At 54.6% G+C, this 15,774-nt stretch overlaps 1 protein-coding gene across 8 annotated transcripts in view; it reads right to left on the reverse strand.

Moving 5' to 3' along the window:
* Sbno2 (strawberry notch homolog 2) overlaps positions 1 to 15,774 on the reverse strand; it is a 57,417-nt gene that overhangs the window by 7,706 nt on the left and 33,937 nt on the right. For 6 of the 8 annotated variants that reach the window (XM_074054508.1, XM_074054510.1, XM_074054506.1 and 3 more), the window contains exons 5-16: positions 9,058 to 9,219; positions 6,832 to 6,915; positions 6,428 to 6,533; positions 6,014 to 6,168; positions 5,787 to 5,920; positions 5,612 to 5,702; positions 5,362 to 5,505; positions 3,407 to 3,524; positions 2,880 to 2,985; positions 2,377 to 2,530; positions 1,100 to 1,276; positions 596 to 693 (exon numbers count right to left, since the gene is read on the reverse strand). In XM_074054508.1, the coding sequence (XP_073910609.1) occupies positions 596 to 693; positions 1,100 to 1,276; positions 2,377 to 2,530; positions 2,880 to 2,985; positions 3,407 to 3,524; positions 5,362 to 5,505; positions 5,612 to 5,702; positions 5,787 to 5,920; positions 6,014 to 6,168; positions 6,428 to 6,533; positions 6,832 to 6,915; positions 9,058 to 9,219 (1,529 nt within the window). Of the gene's footprint in view, positions 1 to 595; positions 694 to 1,099; positions 1,277 to 2,376; positions 2,531 to 2,879; positions 2,986 to 3,406; positions 3,525 to 5,361; positions 5,506 to 5,611; positions 5,703 to 5,786; positions 5,921 to 6,013; positions 6,169 to 6,427; positions 6,534 to 6,831; positions 6,916 to 9,057; positions 9,220 to 13,479; positions 15,101 to 15,774 lie in introns of those variants that run through there. The other 2 variants (XM_074054512.1, XM_074054513.1) reach the window with 2 other exon arrangements.

Consider the following 15,774-nt stretch of genomic DNA (forward strand, 5'->3'; position numbering starts at 1 on the left):
ACTTCTTGCCACAAGGCCTTGGAGGAGCAAGGGGAGACGAGATGCGATGGCTTCTCAGACTGGGACCTGGGGGCTGAGGAAGGTGCTGGGGGGCCTCAGTCAGGCATGGACTATGAGGAGAAGCCAGGACAGCTGGGACCTTCAGTGGGGCAGGCTGCAGTGGACTGGGGTGAACCCTGGAAGGGAGTAAGGAGGCTGTGGTGGGGGAGTACAAGGGCCAGTCCTGAAAACCTGTGGAATCTTGTTGAAGAAGCAATTCTCCATGTGGGGTCAGCACCCAAAAAGCCTCCTTCCGAGACCCTAGAAACCCATCCAATGCCCCCTGAAGACCTGCCAGAGCTGGGAAGCTCACCATGTTTACTTTCTCTAGCTTTAAAACGAGCTGGGCTTAAGGTCTCTGAGAACTGAGGTTGGCATTTGACAAAAAAACCCAAAAAACCCTGGGTCCTCATTCTCAGCTGCCAGGGGCCAAGGGGACAGGGCCAGGCCATAGCTTGGGCCACAGGGATCCCAGCCTGCTGAGGCACTATCAGGTCCCACAGGGATAAGGTGGCTGCCTTAAGTGCCCATCCCCACCCCCAACCAGGTTACTTACTCAGCAGCTGAGACAAAGCAGTTGAGGTGCCCCTCATTCTCGTCCAACACCTCTCGGGTCCGCGCCTCTCCTGTGGACTGCAGTCCGATGACTACACACTGGGGACAGGGTAGCTCTGAGCTAGGCTCCAGAGTGGCAGTCATGTCCAACCCACACTCTGCTCTGGAGTGCTCACAAGTCTCCCCTAGGTGAGGGTCCCAGGCTTACTCAGACAGTGACAAATGGGAGGTTGGCAGATTTCTGTATTCGCCCACCCTGCAGCCACAGTCTTGGTGTCCCCGCCAACGGACACCCTGTTTGACTTGAGCAGGACTTATGATAGAACCCAGGTGCCGGATGCCTACCAGGCAGCACCCCAGGCATCTCTAATGCCCCGCTACCCTCAGGAGGACAGAAAAACCTGGCACAGCTGGGACCTCTGGGGCAGGGGTGACCAGCTGAGACAGTGGGCATCCACTCCTTCAGCCCTCCCACTACCTGCTCGAGGTCACTGGGCTTGCTCACCTTGTCATGGGCCAGTTCCTCACGAGCTAGCTCCACCAGCCGGCGCACCTTGGCAGCAATGCATAGGTACTTGAAGAAGCGCTGGTGTGCTGACCAGAACTGACCCCAAAGGGACTTGCGTGACTCCAAGCCGATCCAGTCAGCTGCCTGCTGGAACACCCCAAGAGCCTCTGCCCACTGCAATGATAAGGCGCCAGATAAGTTCTTGTCCTACTTCTCTACCTGCCCAGGCCTAGTCACCCACTAGCAAGTCCTGAGCCGGCGGCTCCCAGGCCCAGCAGAACCTTGGCTGCTATGAGGCACTGTCTGTATCTGTACAGTGAAAACATAAAAATCAAAACACAGGGCTGATTAGAGTGTCTGCCTAGCATGTAGCAGGTCCTGGGGTTGATCCTCAGCCCCACAAAATAAAAAAGAATAAAAAATAAATAAACCAAATCATGGAGTGGTGGCAGAGGTGTGGTGGAAGTGGCACAGCTCTTCAGAATGGGACAGAAACATCTGCAGTGTCTGCCTCTGTGGCGTCCATTAGCCCACTTGTCTTTATCCTTTGAGGTGCAGGGGATGGAACACAGGACCTGATGCATATTAGGTAGGCTGTCTGCTCACCATTGAGCTACACCCTAGCCTTTAGTCCACTAATGTTAACTTTAGTCCAGTGGTCTCAGTGGGACAATTTGGTCCCCAGAAGACCTTGGTAATGTCTGGGGACACTGTGCTGTCACAGCTGTGGGTGCTCCTGGAAAGGAGCAGGTGGAGGCCAGAGGTGCTGCAGTATCCATGACACCACCACAGAGAAGGATCCAGCTCCTGAATGTCCACAGTATGGAGGGGAGGCTCTGGGTGTGACCTAAAGAAATTCTGACACAAAGGCAGCACTGGGCCAAAGGCCTGTTCCTGACCAGTGTAAGAAACAGGAATTTGTCTGAATAGTGATGGACACCCTAAACAGAGCCACTTGGCTCTGGGCCATGCCTGGAGCAAAATGCTCACGAGTCCTGGCAAGTGGGGGTTCAGGGGTCCCATCCAAGGCCCACAGTATTGGTCACATACAAGTCCCCAACATGGCACAGGATAAATATGCTGGGCTTCTGTATGAGGCAGGTGCCTGCTTCCTACCTTGAGTAATTTTACAAATGCTTGTGGTGTCTTATGGACTAGATGCTGGAGGCTAATGGGTATGACTGTGACTGACCCAGGGACCCAGGGAAATGTATGGGGGGGGTCCCTGTGCTCGGACCCCCATCATTGTGACCATAGAAATGTCCCTGGCTCACCAGTAGGGCTGCCCGATTGTAGACGTGTTCGAAGGCGGGGGGCAGCGGGATCTCCTCGATGCGGAAGGTGACCCCAGAGAAGCTGAGCTGGCGTGCTATGTACATACCGCTGACCTTCATATCCATGGCCACAATCTCCATGGCACCCACGCCCCTGCAAATGGGCATGAGCCTCCTGAGCACTGGGTCCCACCAAAGGATGGAGCCACTTCAGGGAGGGTGAGAAAGAACCGGGTGTATAGAGAGCAAAGAACACATGCAAAGGCCCTGTGGCCCTCTAGGAACACATTGAAGCTCAATCTAGCAGGGGACCTGTGGGGTCAGAGCAGGAAGCAGGAAAGGCTGAGAAGAGTCTGGGGACCTAGCAGGGAGGGAGCTTATCTCCCCGAGAGTGACAAGAAGCCCTAGACAGAGAAAATTTGTGATTTATGTTTTAATATCCCTCTGGGTACCTGTGGAACCTGATATGTGACCTCAGGGGGCTGGGCAGGGAAGGGGCTCACCTCTTCTCGACGGCATGCAGGAACTCCTCAAAGGTCCGGAAGGGTGTACCCTCACCCCAGATGCCCAGGCGACTCATATAGATCATGTTCCGGGGCTCAGAAGCACCTGGGTGGTGGGTGTGGGGAGCTGTTGTCAGCTCCTCTCAACCCAGCCATGAGGTGGCAGTTGTGTCTATGAGGCTAGGTAGGGTGCAGAGGCTGGGACATGACCCCAGGGAGGTCCAGGTAAGGGGGTCTGATGCTCTGGCCAATGTTCCCAGGGGTACCTGCCTAGGTTGGCCAGAGCCTGCTGGCAGAGCCCCTGATGAGGTTAGTATGGCTGGCCTGGGGATAGCAAGCTCTGTCCTTGCCCCAGGCCCTGAGAAGTGGGGTGCAGACTGAGGGCTGTGCATAGTTTGCAAGGATGCCCCCTCTTCCAGTCCTGCATCAGGGCAAACATCACAAATAGATGCTGGGCATGCTATCCAGCTAGTCCACTGAGACTCCATGCTGTTCTCAGAACTAGTGGGGGTCCCCACGCCCCCTACCTGTTGCGCTGGCATAGACCACCCTGGCCAGAGGCAGCTTGTTCTGCAGGTCCAGGACAGCCTTGCCCATCTTGGTGGAGCTGGCATTCTTGGCTTTGTGGCACTCGTCAAACACGATCTGGGGTAGGTATGGGTTAAGGAGTATTCCAGAAGAATGGTGGGCAACCTGAGTCAAATGACCTAGAATGATGGGAACTCCAAAACTCATGTCCAGGATGCCTGTCAACTGTGGAACAAGGGAGCACCTTGGGGTATGAGGTCCACCCCACAATTGCTCGTGTCACATGATGCAGTCAGTGTTAAAAAAACCATGGCATTGAAGGCTAGGGTGTGGCTCAGTGGTGAGCACTTGCTCATGAGGCCCTGGGCTCTAATTTCCAGCTCCACACAAAAATCAAAACCAAAAAACCCCCAGCTTTGATCCAGACATGCGCACAAAGAGGCATAGGGCAGGGGGCTTCTGGTTCGAAGACGGACTGTGGCCACCTCAATACCCCTACTGTGATAGTTCCAACCTTACAGGCCATAGACGAGGGGTTAAGGACACTCAGAGGCAACTATTGGTGGCCATGCCTATCATCTCAGCACTCAGGAGGCTGAGATAGGAGGATGGAGTTCTAGGCCTGCCTGAGCTACACAGTGAGACCCTGTGTCAAAACAAAACAACCAAGTCAGGCACTGGTGGCTCATGCCTGTAATTCTGCTACTCAGGAGACAGGGATCAGGAGGATTATAATTTGAAGCCAGGAAAATAGTCTGCAAGACCGTATCTTGAAAATACCCAACACAAAACAGGGCTGGTGGAGTGGCTCAAGTGGTACCCCAGTACCATCAAAAAAAAAAATTTGAAGAAAAGATTTGAAGATGTTCTTAATATCTCAAGAAATCAAGTAACAGAGGAGGAGTATATACAAAGAAAGAGCTGAGCAAGGAGACATGGGAGAGTACAGCTAAAAGAGCTGAATGTGTTGTCAAGCACATGGATCACCAAGGATGTAAGGATGTTACTATTGCTTATTTTAAGTTTTTGGTGGTACTGGGGTTTGAACTTAAGGCCTCACACTTGCTAGGCAAGTACTCTACCACTTGAGTTGCACTCCCAGCCAGGGTTGTTGCTGTTACATTTTTGGGCTAAGATCCTGCTGTAGGTGGGGAAAGCAAGTGGGGACAGCAACCTCAGAGTCCAATGCATCCTGTCTTCCTTGCCTCTGCCACTGAAAGGAAGGGGAGCAGGGGGATCAAGGGGACTCTCAAAGGCACTGCAGGCAGCAAGACCAGTTCCCCAACACATGGGCAATTTGATAGGACAAGAGTTGGCCTGGGGTCTAGTGCCAGAACTGGTCTGGGCACTAGGAAGGGAAACAGTGTTGTTCAATTGTTCTATCATTGTGTAGAGATGAGGTTTGTAAAAGTTTTAAGAAAAAAGTGAAGGAAAAGTGAGAAAAGCCCACTGATCCAGCTTTCTGCCAAAGCAGGTGACCCTGTAGGCCTGTGTCACTAACACCCTTGGCATTCTCCATAGAGCCAATGACACTCACCATGGGCACAGACTATGCACTGAATCTCCAAAATGGACAGTAGCCTGCCCACTGAGGAGCTAGGGGGCTGTCCCACAGTCAGTGTCACCTTCCTGCCTTTGGCAGTACATAGTGGCCACCACTTCCCCCAGTGTCATACCAAACACTACCACAGAGTCTGTGGTCACCATTAGGCTTACTACAGCCAAACAGGAGGGGTGGAGGACAAGGATGGATTGTGGGTGGTCCTTCCACACCCAGGATCTGGGCAAGGACAGCTCCACAGTGGCCAACAGTGACTAGGTAGCCTCTGCCTCTCCTTACTGGTCTGCCCTGCCCCTCCATGAGGCCCAGCTCTCTTCCAGGTATGGCTCCTCTTACCTCCCACCCCTCCCTGTCCCTTCCCTTGGGTCCTACCCCTTCCCCTCTGCAGGATACTACGCCATCGAAGGCCTCCCCACACCACTGGAGAATCTGCCGCAGGCGCGTGCGGTGCTGCCCGCCTGCTTGGCTCTCCCCGATCAGGGCAGAGTAGGTGGCAAAGAGGACGCCCTCTGAGGTAGTGTTGTCACCATACTTGATCTGCAGACAATGTAGGTGTGGAAAAGCACCTCAGTTTCCCCCTTGTGGAAGGAGTTGGGTAGAGCTGGGAGACCCAACCCCTCTGGGTGGGTTCTGCTCTACCCACCTTGCTCAGCACATGCACTGCAATGCCTGGGGCTTCAATGTCACGCAGGTCACGCTCTGCATCATATTTGAGGTCGTTGGAGACACTGAACCTGGGGGTAGGGGGGTAGCCTGGTCAGGGGCAGCTTGTACTCCACCTGCCCCTAGACCAACCCACTCAAGATGTAGGCACTCACCACAGGGCCTTCTTCCTGCCACGCAGGTAGTTCTCCACAATGATGCCAGCCACTGTGCGACCCTTGCCCACACCAGCCCCGTCGCCAATGAGGAAGCCTGCACGCTGCCCGCTGGGCAGCAGGACCTCGTGTTGCTGCCATAGGAGGGGAGGTCAGGGCCTGGGCTGCCCTGCCCTCATGCCCCTCCCTAGGGGCTTGAGGGGACAGGTGGGGTAGGGGCAAATCACCTGGCAGGCATAGGTGATGGCCTCCAGCTGCAGGGCAGACAGGGCTGTGCTATCTGAGGTGGGTAGTGCCAGGGTGTAGGTGATATCTGGTGGTGGGACGCTGGACAGTGTGCTTGTCTCCACCACCCGATCTGGGTGTTGCTTCCCGATCTTGGCTGAAGGGGTACAGGGCAGGGTTCAGAGTGTGGCCATGCAACAGGGGACCCATCAACCCCTCCACACAAAACAGGCTCAGTTCTTTTCCTGGTGTCCTTCTGCAGGACTACGCTTTGTGGATAGGAGGACTGGACCCCAGGAACCTGGGGAACAGTCCCCCGGGGTGTGTGTGGGCAGAGAGCACCCTTGGGGAATTTCCTGTGGGGTTGGGGCGGGGAGGAGCGCATCTGAGCTCCTGCTGCATGCTTGGGCACTCACACTTGGATGGAATGTAGTCAGCGTAGGTCTCTGCATGGCCCAGCTCCTCAGCAGCCTCTTCCTCCTCCTCCTCTGCTTCTTCATCCTCCCCAGGAGGGTTCCCTGACTGCAGGCATGGGTGAGAGTGCAGGGGTCCATCCTGTCCTGTCCTGGCCTCCCCAGGGGTGGGGGCTTGGCTGCCCATAGCTGGCCCAGTGAGTTGGTAGGGGAGAGGCAGTCCTACCCTTATCCCCAGGTGGTACCTCCCTGGGGTTTCAGTTTCCTTATCTGTAAAATGGGGCACTCCCTGCTTCTAGGCACTCAGGACCTGGCATGCTGCAGGTGCCTGAGCTCTGGAGACCCTTCCCTAGGTCCCCAGGGGACAAAGGCTGGGAAAGGGAGAGAGCTGGGCTAGCTGGGCTCACCTGGTAGCTGACAAGAAGCGGAGTACTGGGAAGGGAGGTCACATGGTCTTTGAGGCTAGAAAAAGGCACACTGGGCAGGAATAGCTAGAGGAAGTGAGAGCAGGACATCAGCCTTAGCCTCCAGAGCAACCTGGTCCACCGGCCAGCACCACCTCCAACCCACCTTGGCCTTGGTAGACTCCTCCTACCACCACTCTGCCACCTTGGGGAAGGTGCTCACTAGTTCTGATGGACTGTGGCTCCCACTCCAGGTCCAGGGGGAGCTGGTAGGATAGGCTAAGGACAGGCTGTTCAAGAGGCCCATGGAAGTATTGGGGACTCTAGGGTGGGAGCTCCTGGTCCAAGGAAAGGACAAGACAGAAGTCAGGTAGACTGTCTCAGTATGCAGTGAGCTAGCTACTCACCCCTGTGGCCCCAGCCTGGTTGTAGCCTTCCCTAATTGTTGGCCCCAAATGGAGGTGTGGCTCAAGTAGTAGAGTGCCTGCTTTGCAAGTGGGAAGCCCTGAGTTCAAACCCCAGTCCCACAGGAAAAAAAAGAAAAATCCCAACTGTTGGCTCCAGAACACATGACCAATTAATGTGGCCGTTAGTGGCAAAGGGGTAGGGCTGCACTCCCTGTTGTCCCCTGTTGTATGAGCCCCTGTGCTTTCCCCAGAGTAGCAGGTCCTCTGTGGATGAACTGATCAGAATGCCCAGCTGGCAACAACCACATAGAAAGATGGGGTGCACAGTGGACAGGGAGGGGCCAGTTGTACAATGCTGGCTGACCTTTGGATCAAGTCTGTGTGCCACTACTGGGACATGACCCACCTTGAGATCTGAGAATTGACTGGGTGTCCAGAACTGCAGAGGGGCTGGGACTGGACCTGCCCTGCCTACCCTCAGTTTGCACTGTGGCTGTCATTGTCTAGAGCACAACACTGAGTTCAGGTGGGCCCCAGACACAGCTAGGGTCCAGACCAGGGTCAGTGTGATTCTAAACCATGCTCCCTTAAAAAACTAAAAATCCTGACAGCATCCTAAAAACCCATGCATGAGAACAAATACAGGGGAAAGTGATTTCTAACCCAGCTCCACTGGAATCCAATGTCCCAAGAACAGGTAGGGTTTTAGCTCTGCTCTGTTGGGTCCTGTGTGTCACACACTGCTTAGAACAGCAGTATCCAAGGGTGGGTGACAAGGCTACCTAGGGCCCTGTCAAAGGGTAAGGAGCTATTCCAATTCCTGTTCTGTTGTAGGTTAGGAACACAGCCAGAGACATTTAAAGGGACTCGAAGAAGGTCTAGGAGAGTTACAAGTCCATACTCAGCTCTCTTCCTTTTTTTTTTTTTTTTTTTTGTAATTAGCAAAAACCCAAACAGACAGGTCTTGGGTTCCTGGAAGGCTGAGTAACATTCCTGACCAGGCTGGGGCAGCACTGGGGTGTTAGGTTTCAGAGGCCACACACTGTCCACTGCAGGCCAGCTGGGCCCCTGATGGGGGTGGGCAGTGCCCTCAGAGCCCAATCCTGAGTGGAGAATAGGCCTAAGTATCCCCAAGGGACTGAGGAGGTGGGGTCAGTGACAGTGCTCTGGGGGCCTCCTGTCACGCCACTGGAGACATGCCAGCCCTAGTCTAGCCCTGCAGCACTGCTGTCCAGGTTGGATCCTGCTTGTGGGTGGTGGGGCCGAGAGCTGCCCCACTGTTGTCTACAAGATCCCTCTACATTGTGGCATGTTCCTTCAGCCATGTTCTCTAGCTGGTGTGTACCCAGCTAGAGGCCCCCAAACACACTCCTAACTTATACTCTGGAAGCTTATTTCTTGCAGAGGACCCTGGAAAGGTCTGGAAGGGTGTTTCTCTCTTGGCACTGCTGAAATTAGGGTCCAGATTGTTCTCTGTGTGGCATCCTAGGCACTGCAGTATGCTGGGCAATACTCGTGGCCTCCATACACTCCATGCCAGAAGCTACTCAGTTGTGACAACCACATATGGCCCAGAGGTCCCTGGGGACAGAGTAGCCTGGAATGAGGATTAGCATCCAAAACTGCTTTTTACTTCTCCTGAGGAACCTGTCCTCCTACTAAGAACAAGGCCTCCATGATCCAGCAGAGCAGGGCGATGAAGTGTCACCTGAAAGTTGTCAGAGAGACACTGGAAGGGAATGTGGGACTGCAGCTCAGCCTCAAGGGTTTTAAGGGACCCATGAGGACCCTTGATTCATGACCTTGTGTCAGGCACACTGACCTTGTCGTTGGTGGCTGGAGCGGTGCTCACATCCCAGATGGTGGGCACCTGGTTGAGGCTGTCTGCTGGTAGGAAGTCAGGTGTGTCCGCGATGTCTGATAAGGAGTCCACAGATGAGGAGAAAATGGAGGCATTGGAGAGGTCCTCAAGGTATGAGGAATCCTGGAAGACAGGTCCAGGTTGAGGCTCTGACACATACCATGACGTGGAGGGACCTTGAGCACACACTGCTCAGTGAGAGAAGCAGATACAAAAGGCCCCATAGTGTGTGACTCCACTGATGGGAAACATCTAGAACAGGTGAATCCTGAGACAGGAAGTGGACTCATGGGTGCCATGGGTTGGGGAGGGGACAGGGTGATTGCTCATGGGGACTGGCCTCCCTTGGTATGATGGAATGTCCTAAAGATGATGACTGCATCTTAATGCATTTTAAGATGCATCATTTTCATTTTGTCTTTTTCTTTTTTGGTGCTGGGATCGAACCCAGGGCCTCGAGCATGCTAGGCAAGCACTGTACCAACCGAGCTACATCCCAGCAAGATGCATCATTTTAAGATGATTTGCATTTTAATGATGAATACACGAAAACTACCACATCGTACTTTAAATGAATGAATATTACAGTATATGAATTATATGTCAATAAAATTGTTTTACACCAAAAATGAAAACAAGGGGCAGGCAAGATGCTAGATTCCACTGTGACACAGTGTACGAGAAGCTTTGTGGAGGATGGACAGTGGCCCCTCCTGTAAGGTGGTGACTGAGGTCTGCCACATGGACACAGCTATGATTTGTAAACCTAGGTTTTAAGGATGAGAGTGGTGACAGAGGGGATCACTGCAGTCTTTCATTGGAGCTTGACAGAATTGGTGTCCCCTTTGTTCAACCCACTGCCTGCCTATTACCCACTCCTGCTTATGCACCCAGTGCCTCTGTGAAACATGGAGAACCCGCTTCCATCCAGAGGCCCCCGCAGTGCCCTGCAGGTTGGGTGTCCATGTTGCCCCTCAACCCATTTTGCAGAAAAGGGACCTGGATCCAGGGCAACATTACCGAGGCCCAGGATGTGGGTGGAATGCCATCCCCATACCCTGACCCTTCAGCCATGGCTGGAGAGCAGCCTCAACCAAGTCTCCCGGCCTTGTTGCTCCCACCCTAGTCAGAGGGCCTATCATGCTGACCTTTGGTCCTTATGCCCTGGAAATATTTCTTGGCAATGCTAAGCCCAGAAGATCAGCCAAGATCATACCCAGGAGAGAGAGCAAGCTGCTGTGAGAGCTCTCCTTTCTCTGTCCTTGACAGTGGGCTAGGGAGGGGGATAAAGTGCCCTGGGGGTGGCCATGACCAGAATTCCTGATTTGAGATGTCCTGCTCCATCTGTAAGGGGCAGGAAGGACAGAGTGACCATGGGACACAGGCCCTGAGGACTCAGATTGGCAGGCTCCAGGCCATGAGGACACAGATGGGCCAGTTTTTCGGCTGGGGGCGGGGCAGTGTCTCTACATCCCTGAGGTCACTGGGGTCAAATGGCCCCTGACTTCTCCTGTCCTGTGCTTCTGCCCTCCCCCCCCTCCCTGGGCGATGTTTCTGGGACTTGTTCCCCTGAGATTCAGATTATTATTCCTGGGGGTGTGAAGGAAGGCAGGTCTCATGACTGCCCATCTTTTCCAAGGCTCCTTGCCAGTTGGTCTGGAGACAACCAGCAGCATCAGCCCCCAAGATAAAGGCAGGTCAGGCCCACCTGGTCTCCCTGAGAGTTGGGGAGGGGATGAGGCCAGGGCAACCAAGTGGCCTCCTAGGTATAGCTGAATAGGCCAAAGGGATGCACAGGCCCAAGTCCTGCCAGAAACCACAGAAGTACAAGGCCATCCATGGCTGCCAGCATCTTGAGTACATCCTTTGGACCCTGGGCCAGGTTAGTTAGCTGGCAGGAGGTTCGGAGCTTGGTTGGACACCTTGGTTCACTCCAGGACTCCTAGTCACTCCTGTTGGCAGAGGTGACTGACAAAGCTCAGGTGGCTGTAGAGAAAAGCTTTTTGCTCCTGGGACCCAGCCTAGGCCCTATCATGCACAAGGAGCAGGTTCCAACAACCTCACCCTCGGCCCATCTGTAGGGGCCTCCTCACACTGACCCTCAGCCATACCCATCCTGGACCCACACAGGGGTCTGAGTTGGCCCCAGCCACACAGATACATCCCTGGAGGAGAATAGGTCTGGCAAGCAGATGGGTGCTGCTAGCAGAACACTAGCCTTTTCCCACCCTCAGAGGTCTGGGCTAGGGTTCAGAAGATTTGTGAAAAGCCTCAGGCAAGACTGAGGTGAAAGAGTGGGAAGGGGTGTGCCTCACTGCTCCATGGGGGAAAGGCAGGGTGCCCAACATGCTTCTATCCAACTTAGCAACCATAAGGTGCCTAACTCAGGGAAAATGAGGCTCCTGCAGGACAGGGCCCTTCTCTCTGTCTGGCTCAGCGCTTCTTTGGGCCAGTTCTATCCTCAGGGGGTTGGGGTGAGGCTGGGGGTAGCAGACCAGACTCCTCCTGGCTCACACAGTGGCCTCAGCCCAAGGGAGGGGCCAGAGAGCTCAGCCCCTGATTCTAGGACAGTGTAGTGGGTTGGGGGGGGTGGCGAGACCCCATCTCACTAGGGTCCCAGGCACTAACCACATGCTAGCTAGAGTGGGATGTGGATCCAACTGGAGGTGGCCTCCAAATGTCCTGATGCCCTCACGGCCACATGCAGAGTGGCCCCATCTCTGGGGCTGGAGCAGGGGATCTGCTCACTCTCCTCACCAAGGACCAAGACCAGTGGCAACAACACCAGGTCCTGTTGACAGCACAGATTCCTGATGGGATGCAGGACAGGGGTCTCACTTGAGGTTATACGAAACCCACACTTTGTCAGACCATGAAGAAAATTCTAGGTGGACCCAGTCAAGAGCATCTTGTGGACCCCCAACCCATCCTCTCAGCACCACCCAGGGGAAATGGCAAAAATGTCTAGAAACTCTCTTAGTTGAGGACTGGCGGTGTGTGGTGACTTATGTTTCATGCAGTTCTGGTGAGTGCTGGGACAGGGGCAGGAAAAGGATATTAGCAGAAAGTGAGGAAGCTAGATACAGTGGGGATCTAGTGTTAAGGGTACCATCTATCAGTGCAGCCACCTGTTGTGACAAGTGCACTGAGATGTGACCAGGGTGGGACATAATGAGAATTCTGTGCCATCCTAGCCAATTTTCTGTGAATCTAAAACTGTTCTAAACATCTATGAAGACCCTCATTGAAGTCCTTGATACCACTCTCTGTCCAATTTAGCCACTCACCATCCTGTCCCCATCAAGAGCAAGACACCCTGCCAGGGACCCTCAATGCCCAAGGGGTTGAAAGAGAAGGGACTCCTAGGGGTCCCCCAGACCTCACCCCAAGTCTGGCCTCACTCAAGTGTAGGTGGCAAGGTGGGGGAGTAAGAGCAGACCCCTCCCCAGCAGACCCCTGTCCCCCCACTTATTCCAGGCAGCCGCCAACTGACTTCAGTGGAGACCCATGCCAGCCGGATCCCACTCTCCTGGCCTCTCAGTTCCCAGATCTTTACCAAATGCCTCCCGAGAACTGGATCCAGCTACTTGGCTCACCTGGGGACTTTTCCCCAAGCTGTGCCCGACCTGGAGCACCTGCCTCCTGAAAACCCTCAGCCTCCCTTCAAGGAGCTATGGGATTAGGTGGAAGCCCCTTCCCCCAGACCCTCAGAGAAGGGGGCAGGCAGGGCCTTGGGAGCCCTGGGAGCCAGGGTTACTTGCTGTGGTACAGCATTTCAAGGATCCCTAATTGAGCTGGGGAGCAGGCAGGGCCCGGCTGTGAGCCCTCAGGCCACAGCAGGGACATCCACAGTAGACGACCCCCTCCTGCCTGGGAAGCTGAGCCCAGAAACGACCCCCAGAAACAGGTATTGGCCCCACCCATGCCGGACTCAGGGAACCTAGCCCTACCTGTTCAACCAGAGCAAACTCCAAATCATGCCCCACCGGGCCCACAAAAGGATTCTGATAAAAGATACACACAGGGATAGAGGGACACGGGTTCCCAGTTGAGAGTCACAGACACAGCACAGGACAGAGATGATGTCAGCCCTCCCACCAGCCTGGCCACTTGTACTTAGGTCCCTTCCTAGTAGTGGCTGTACACATCCCCTCCCATACTGTGCTGGTCTTCCTGCCCCAGATGGAGTTCCAAATCTGCTTCAGAAAATTCCAGCAGACTGTCACTGCCAAAAAAGGACAGAGCAAGGCTGGGGGCCTCCGGAAGCCTGCTAGGGAAGCTTCTCAACTCCCACAGGTGGCCCACCCTGTGATGCAGCTCTGGCGGGAGTGGGTGGGGGTCTTGCCTCCAAGCAGCTACTCTCCCCAGGGGCCGGAGCCATACCTTATTGAGAGCCGCGAACTGCAGCCAGAACCGCAGCTGGGACATGGTTGGGGCGCGAGGAGGGCTGCTCCACGGGTCGCCCTGGAAGAGCCGCTGGGAGCACCTCCCTCATGACCACGGCTGAGACAGCCCCAGCATTGGGTCCAGGACAGAGGCGGCAGCTCAGGCCGGCTGCATTTGCATGTTGGGTTAGTCACCGGCCTCTCGCCTACTTCCTCTAAGGCCGGGCTGACTTTCAGGAAATGATGCCTGCCTGGTAAGTCAGGGCAATTACTGGCAGAGCGAGGAGAATTACTGTACGGGGCGTAATCTAGCCACAGACGGCTGTCAACAAGGCCTGGCCCAGCCCTGCCAGCACACCCTGCCGGCCCCGGCTAGACTCCTCTGGGGCACTCAGTGGGGACAGAAGCCCAGGTGGGCACAGCCTTGGTTTTCTGAGACTACTGAGGCAGTGGGCTCTCTTCCATCAGACCTGGAAGGGACCAGCTGCCCTGGTGCTCTCACAGCAGTTCTATGAAAGGTTTGGCCCTGAGAAAACTGAAGCCAGGCCACCCTTTCCATGCCCCTGAGCGGCCCATCAGACCAAGCCCTCAGCTCCCAAGTCCCACCCAGCTCACCCCAGGCTCAAAAAAAAAAGAGCAACCCAGGGGATGCTCTGGGATTGAGGCCAGGACAGGGCTCCAAGGCCCTTCCAAGAAGCCCCAGCAGAGCTTGGCCTGCCCTGCTCCCTCTCAGCCTTGGGGGGGTGGGGGGCTGGTGTTCCTTCCCCAGCTCAAGAATGGGGTACAGGTTAGGCTAGGGGAGGTCAGGACAGAGCCTGAGGCCCTCTTCAAGCTATGGCCCTGGTACCTCGACCCAGCCCTGGGGGGAGCTGTGGCCCCATAGGAAAGGGTTTCTGCACTGATAGCGCTGCTGCTGTCACTTGGCAGAGAACTGGCCCCAGGAAGGTGCCCTCTGCCCACTCAGCAGAGATCCTGACTTTCAGCTCATGAGCACCAAGGAGCACTGTGCAGCAGGTGAGCACCTAAATGGATGACCATGTACTTTTGCTTCCTCACTTTGGGGCCACAGGTGGCCATTCCTGATGCCCCCTAGGAGCTGGGTTCTGGGGAGCTCCCAGGACAATAGGGACAGAAAAAGAATGGACACCCCCACCTATGGGTCATCAATGATGCAGCATAGAGGTGGAGTCCCCATGTGACTGTGGTCCTGACCCTACCTAGGGACTACAGCCCCTCCTCTGTAAGAGAACAATGACCTAGCTGGGTATGGTGTATACACTTGTCATCACACCACTCAGGCGGCGGATGCAGGAGGAACATGAGTTCCAGGCCAGCTTGGGCTATACAGGGATACTCTGGCTTAAAAATAAAAAGGGCTGAAGGGGCCAGGCGCTGGTGGTTCATGCCTGTAATCCTAGCTACTGAGGAGGCAGAGATCAGGAGGATTGTGGTTCGAAGCCAGCCCAGGCAAATAGTTTGTGAGACCCTATCTCGAAAAAAAATCCTTCACAAAAAAGGGCTGGTGGAGTGGCTCAAGGTGTAGGCCCTGATTTCAAGCCCCAGTATGGCAAAATAAACAAACAAATAAATAAATAAATAGGGCTAAAAGGGCTCAAGTGATAGCACATTTGACTAGCAAGCACACGGTGCTGAGTTCAAACCCTAGTAAAACAAAAACAACCAACTGACAACAACAAAAAGAAGGTGGTAAGCACCTGTTACCCCAGTTATGGCACAAAATGAAAAACAGGAGAGTCATGATCTAGGCCAGCTTAGGCAAAAAGTGAGACCCTATCTTCAAAATAACCAGTGAAAAAAAGGTCATGGCTCAAGCAGTAGAATGCCCGGCCTTGCATGCAAGCATGATGCCCTAAGTTCAAACTCCAGTACCACCAAAAACAAAAAGAGGGTGGCAGGCCCCCTGACCTGTGACCTTTAAGCCTATGCTAGAAGACAAGGGACCGAGGAAAGGGGCTGCATAGTATAAGAAAGGAATTTGCACCCTGAGATGCCTGTGAAGCCTGGCTGATAGAGTCCTTTCCCAGGGCTCTGAAGAATGGAACAGAGACCCCTAACCATCTTGTCAAGGCCACAGCACAGGGCTGCCACCTGTACCCTGAGGATCTTGGTTCTACACTCTGACATTCTGGCTCCCTTGGGTCCAAAGCCTCATGTCTCTACCTGGAAGCCAGAGGAGCAGGGCAAAACGAGCCCCAAGCATTGTCAGGTAGGAAAGGTGATAAGCAAAGGAGAATGCAAATAAAAAACACAGCGACACCACCTCAACCACTAG

This window comes from Castor canadensis, chromosome 14 (genome assembly GCF_047511655.1).
Source record: "Castor canadensis chromosome 14, mCasCan1.hap1v2, whole genome shotgun sequence".
Taxonomy (NCBI): Eukaryota; Metazoa; Chordata; class Mammalia; order Rodentia; family Castoridae; genus Castor; species Castor canadensis.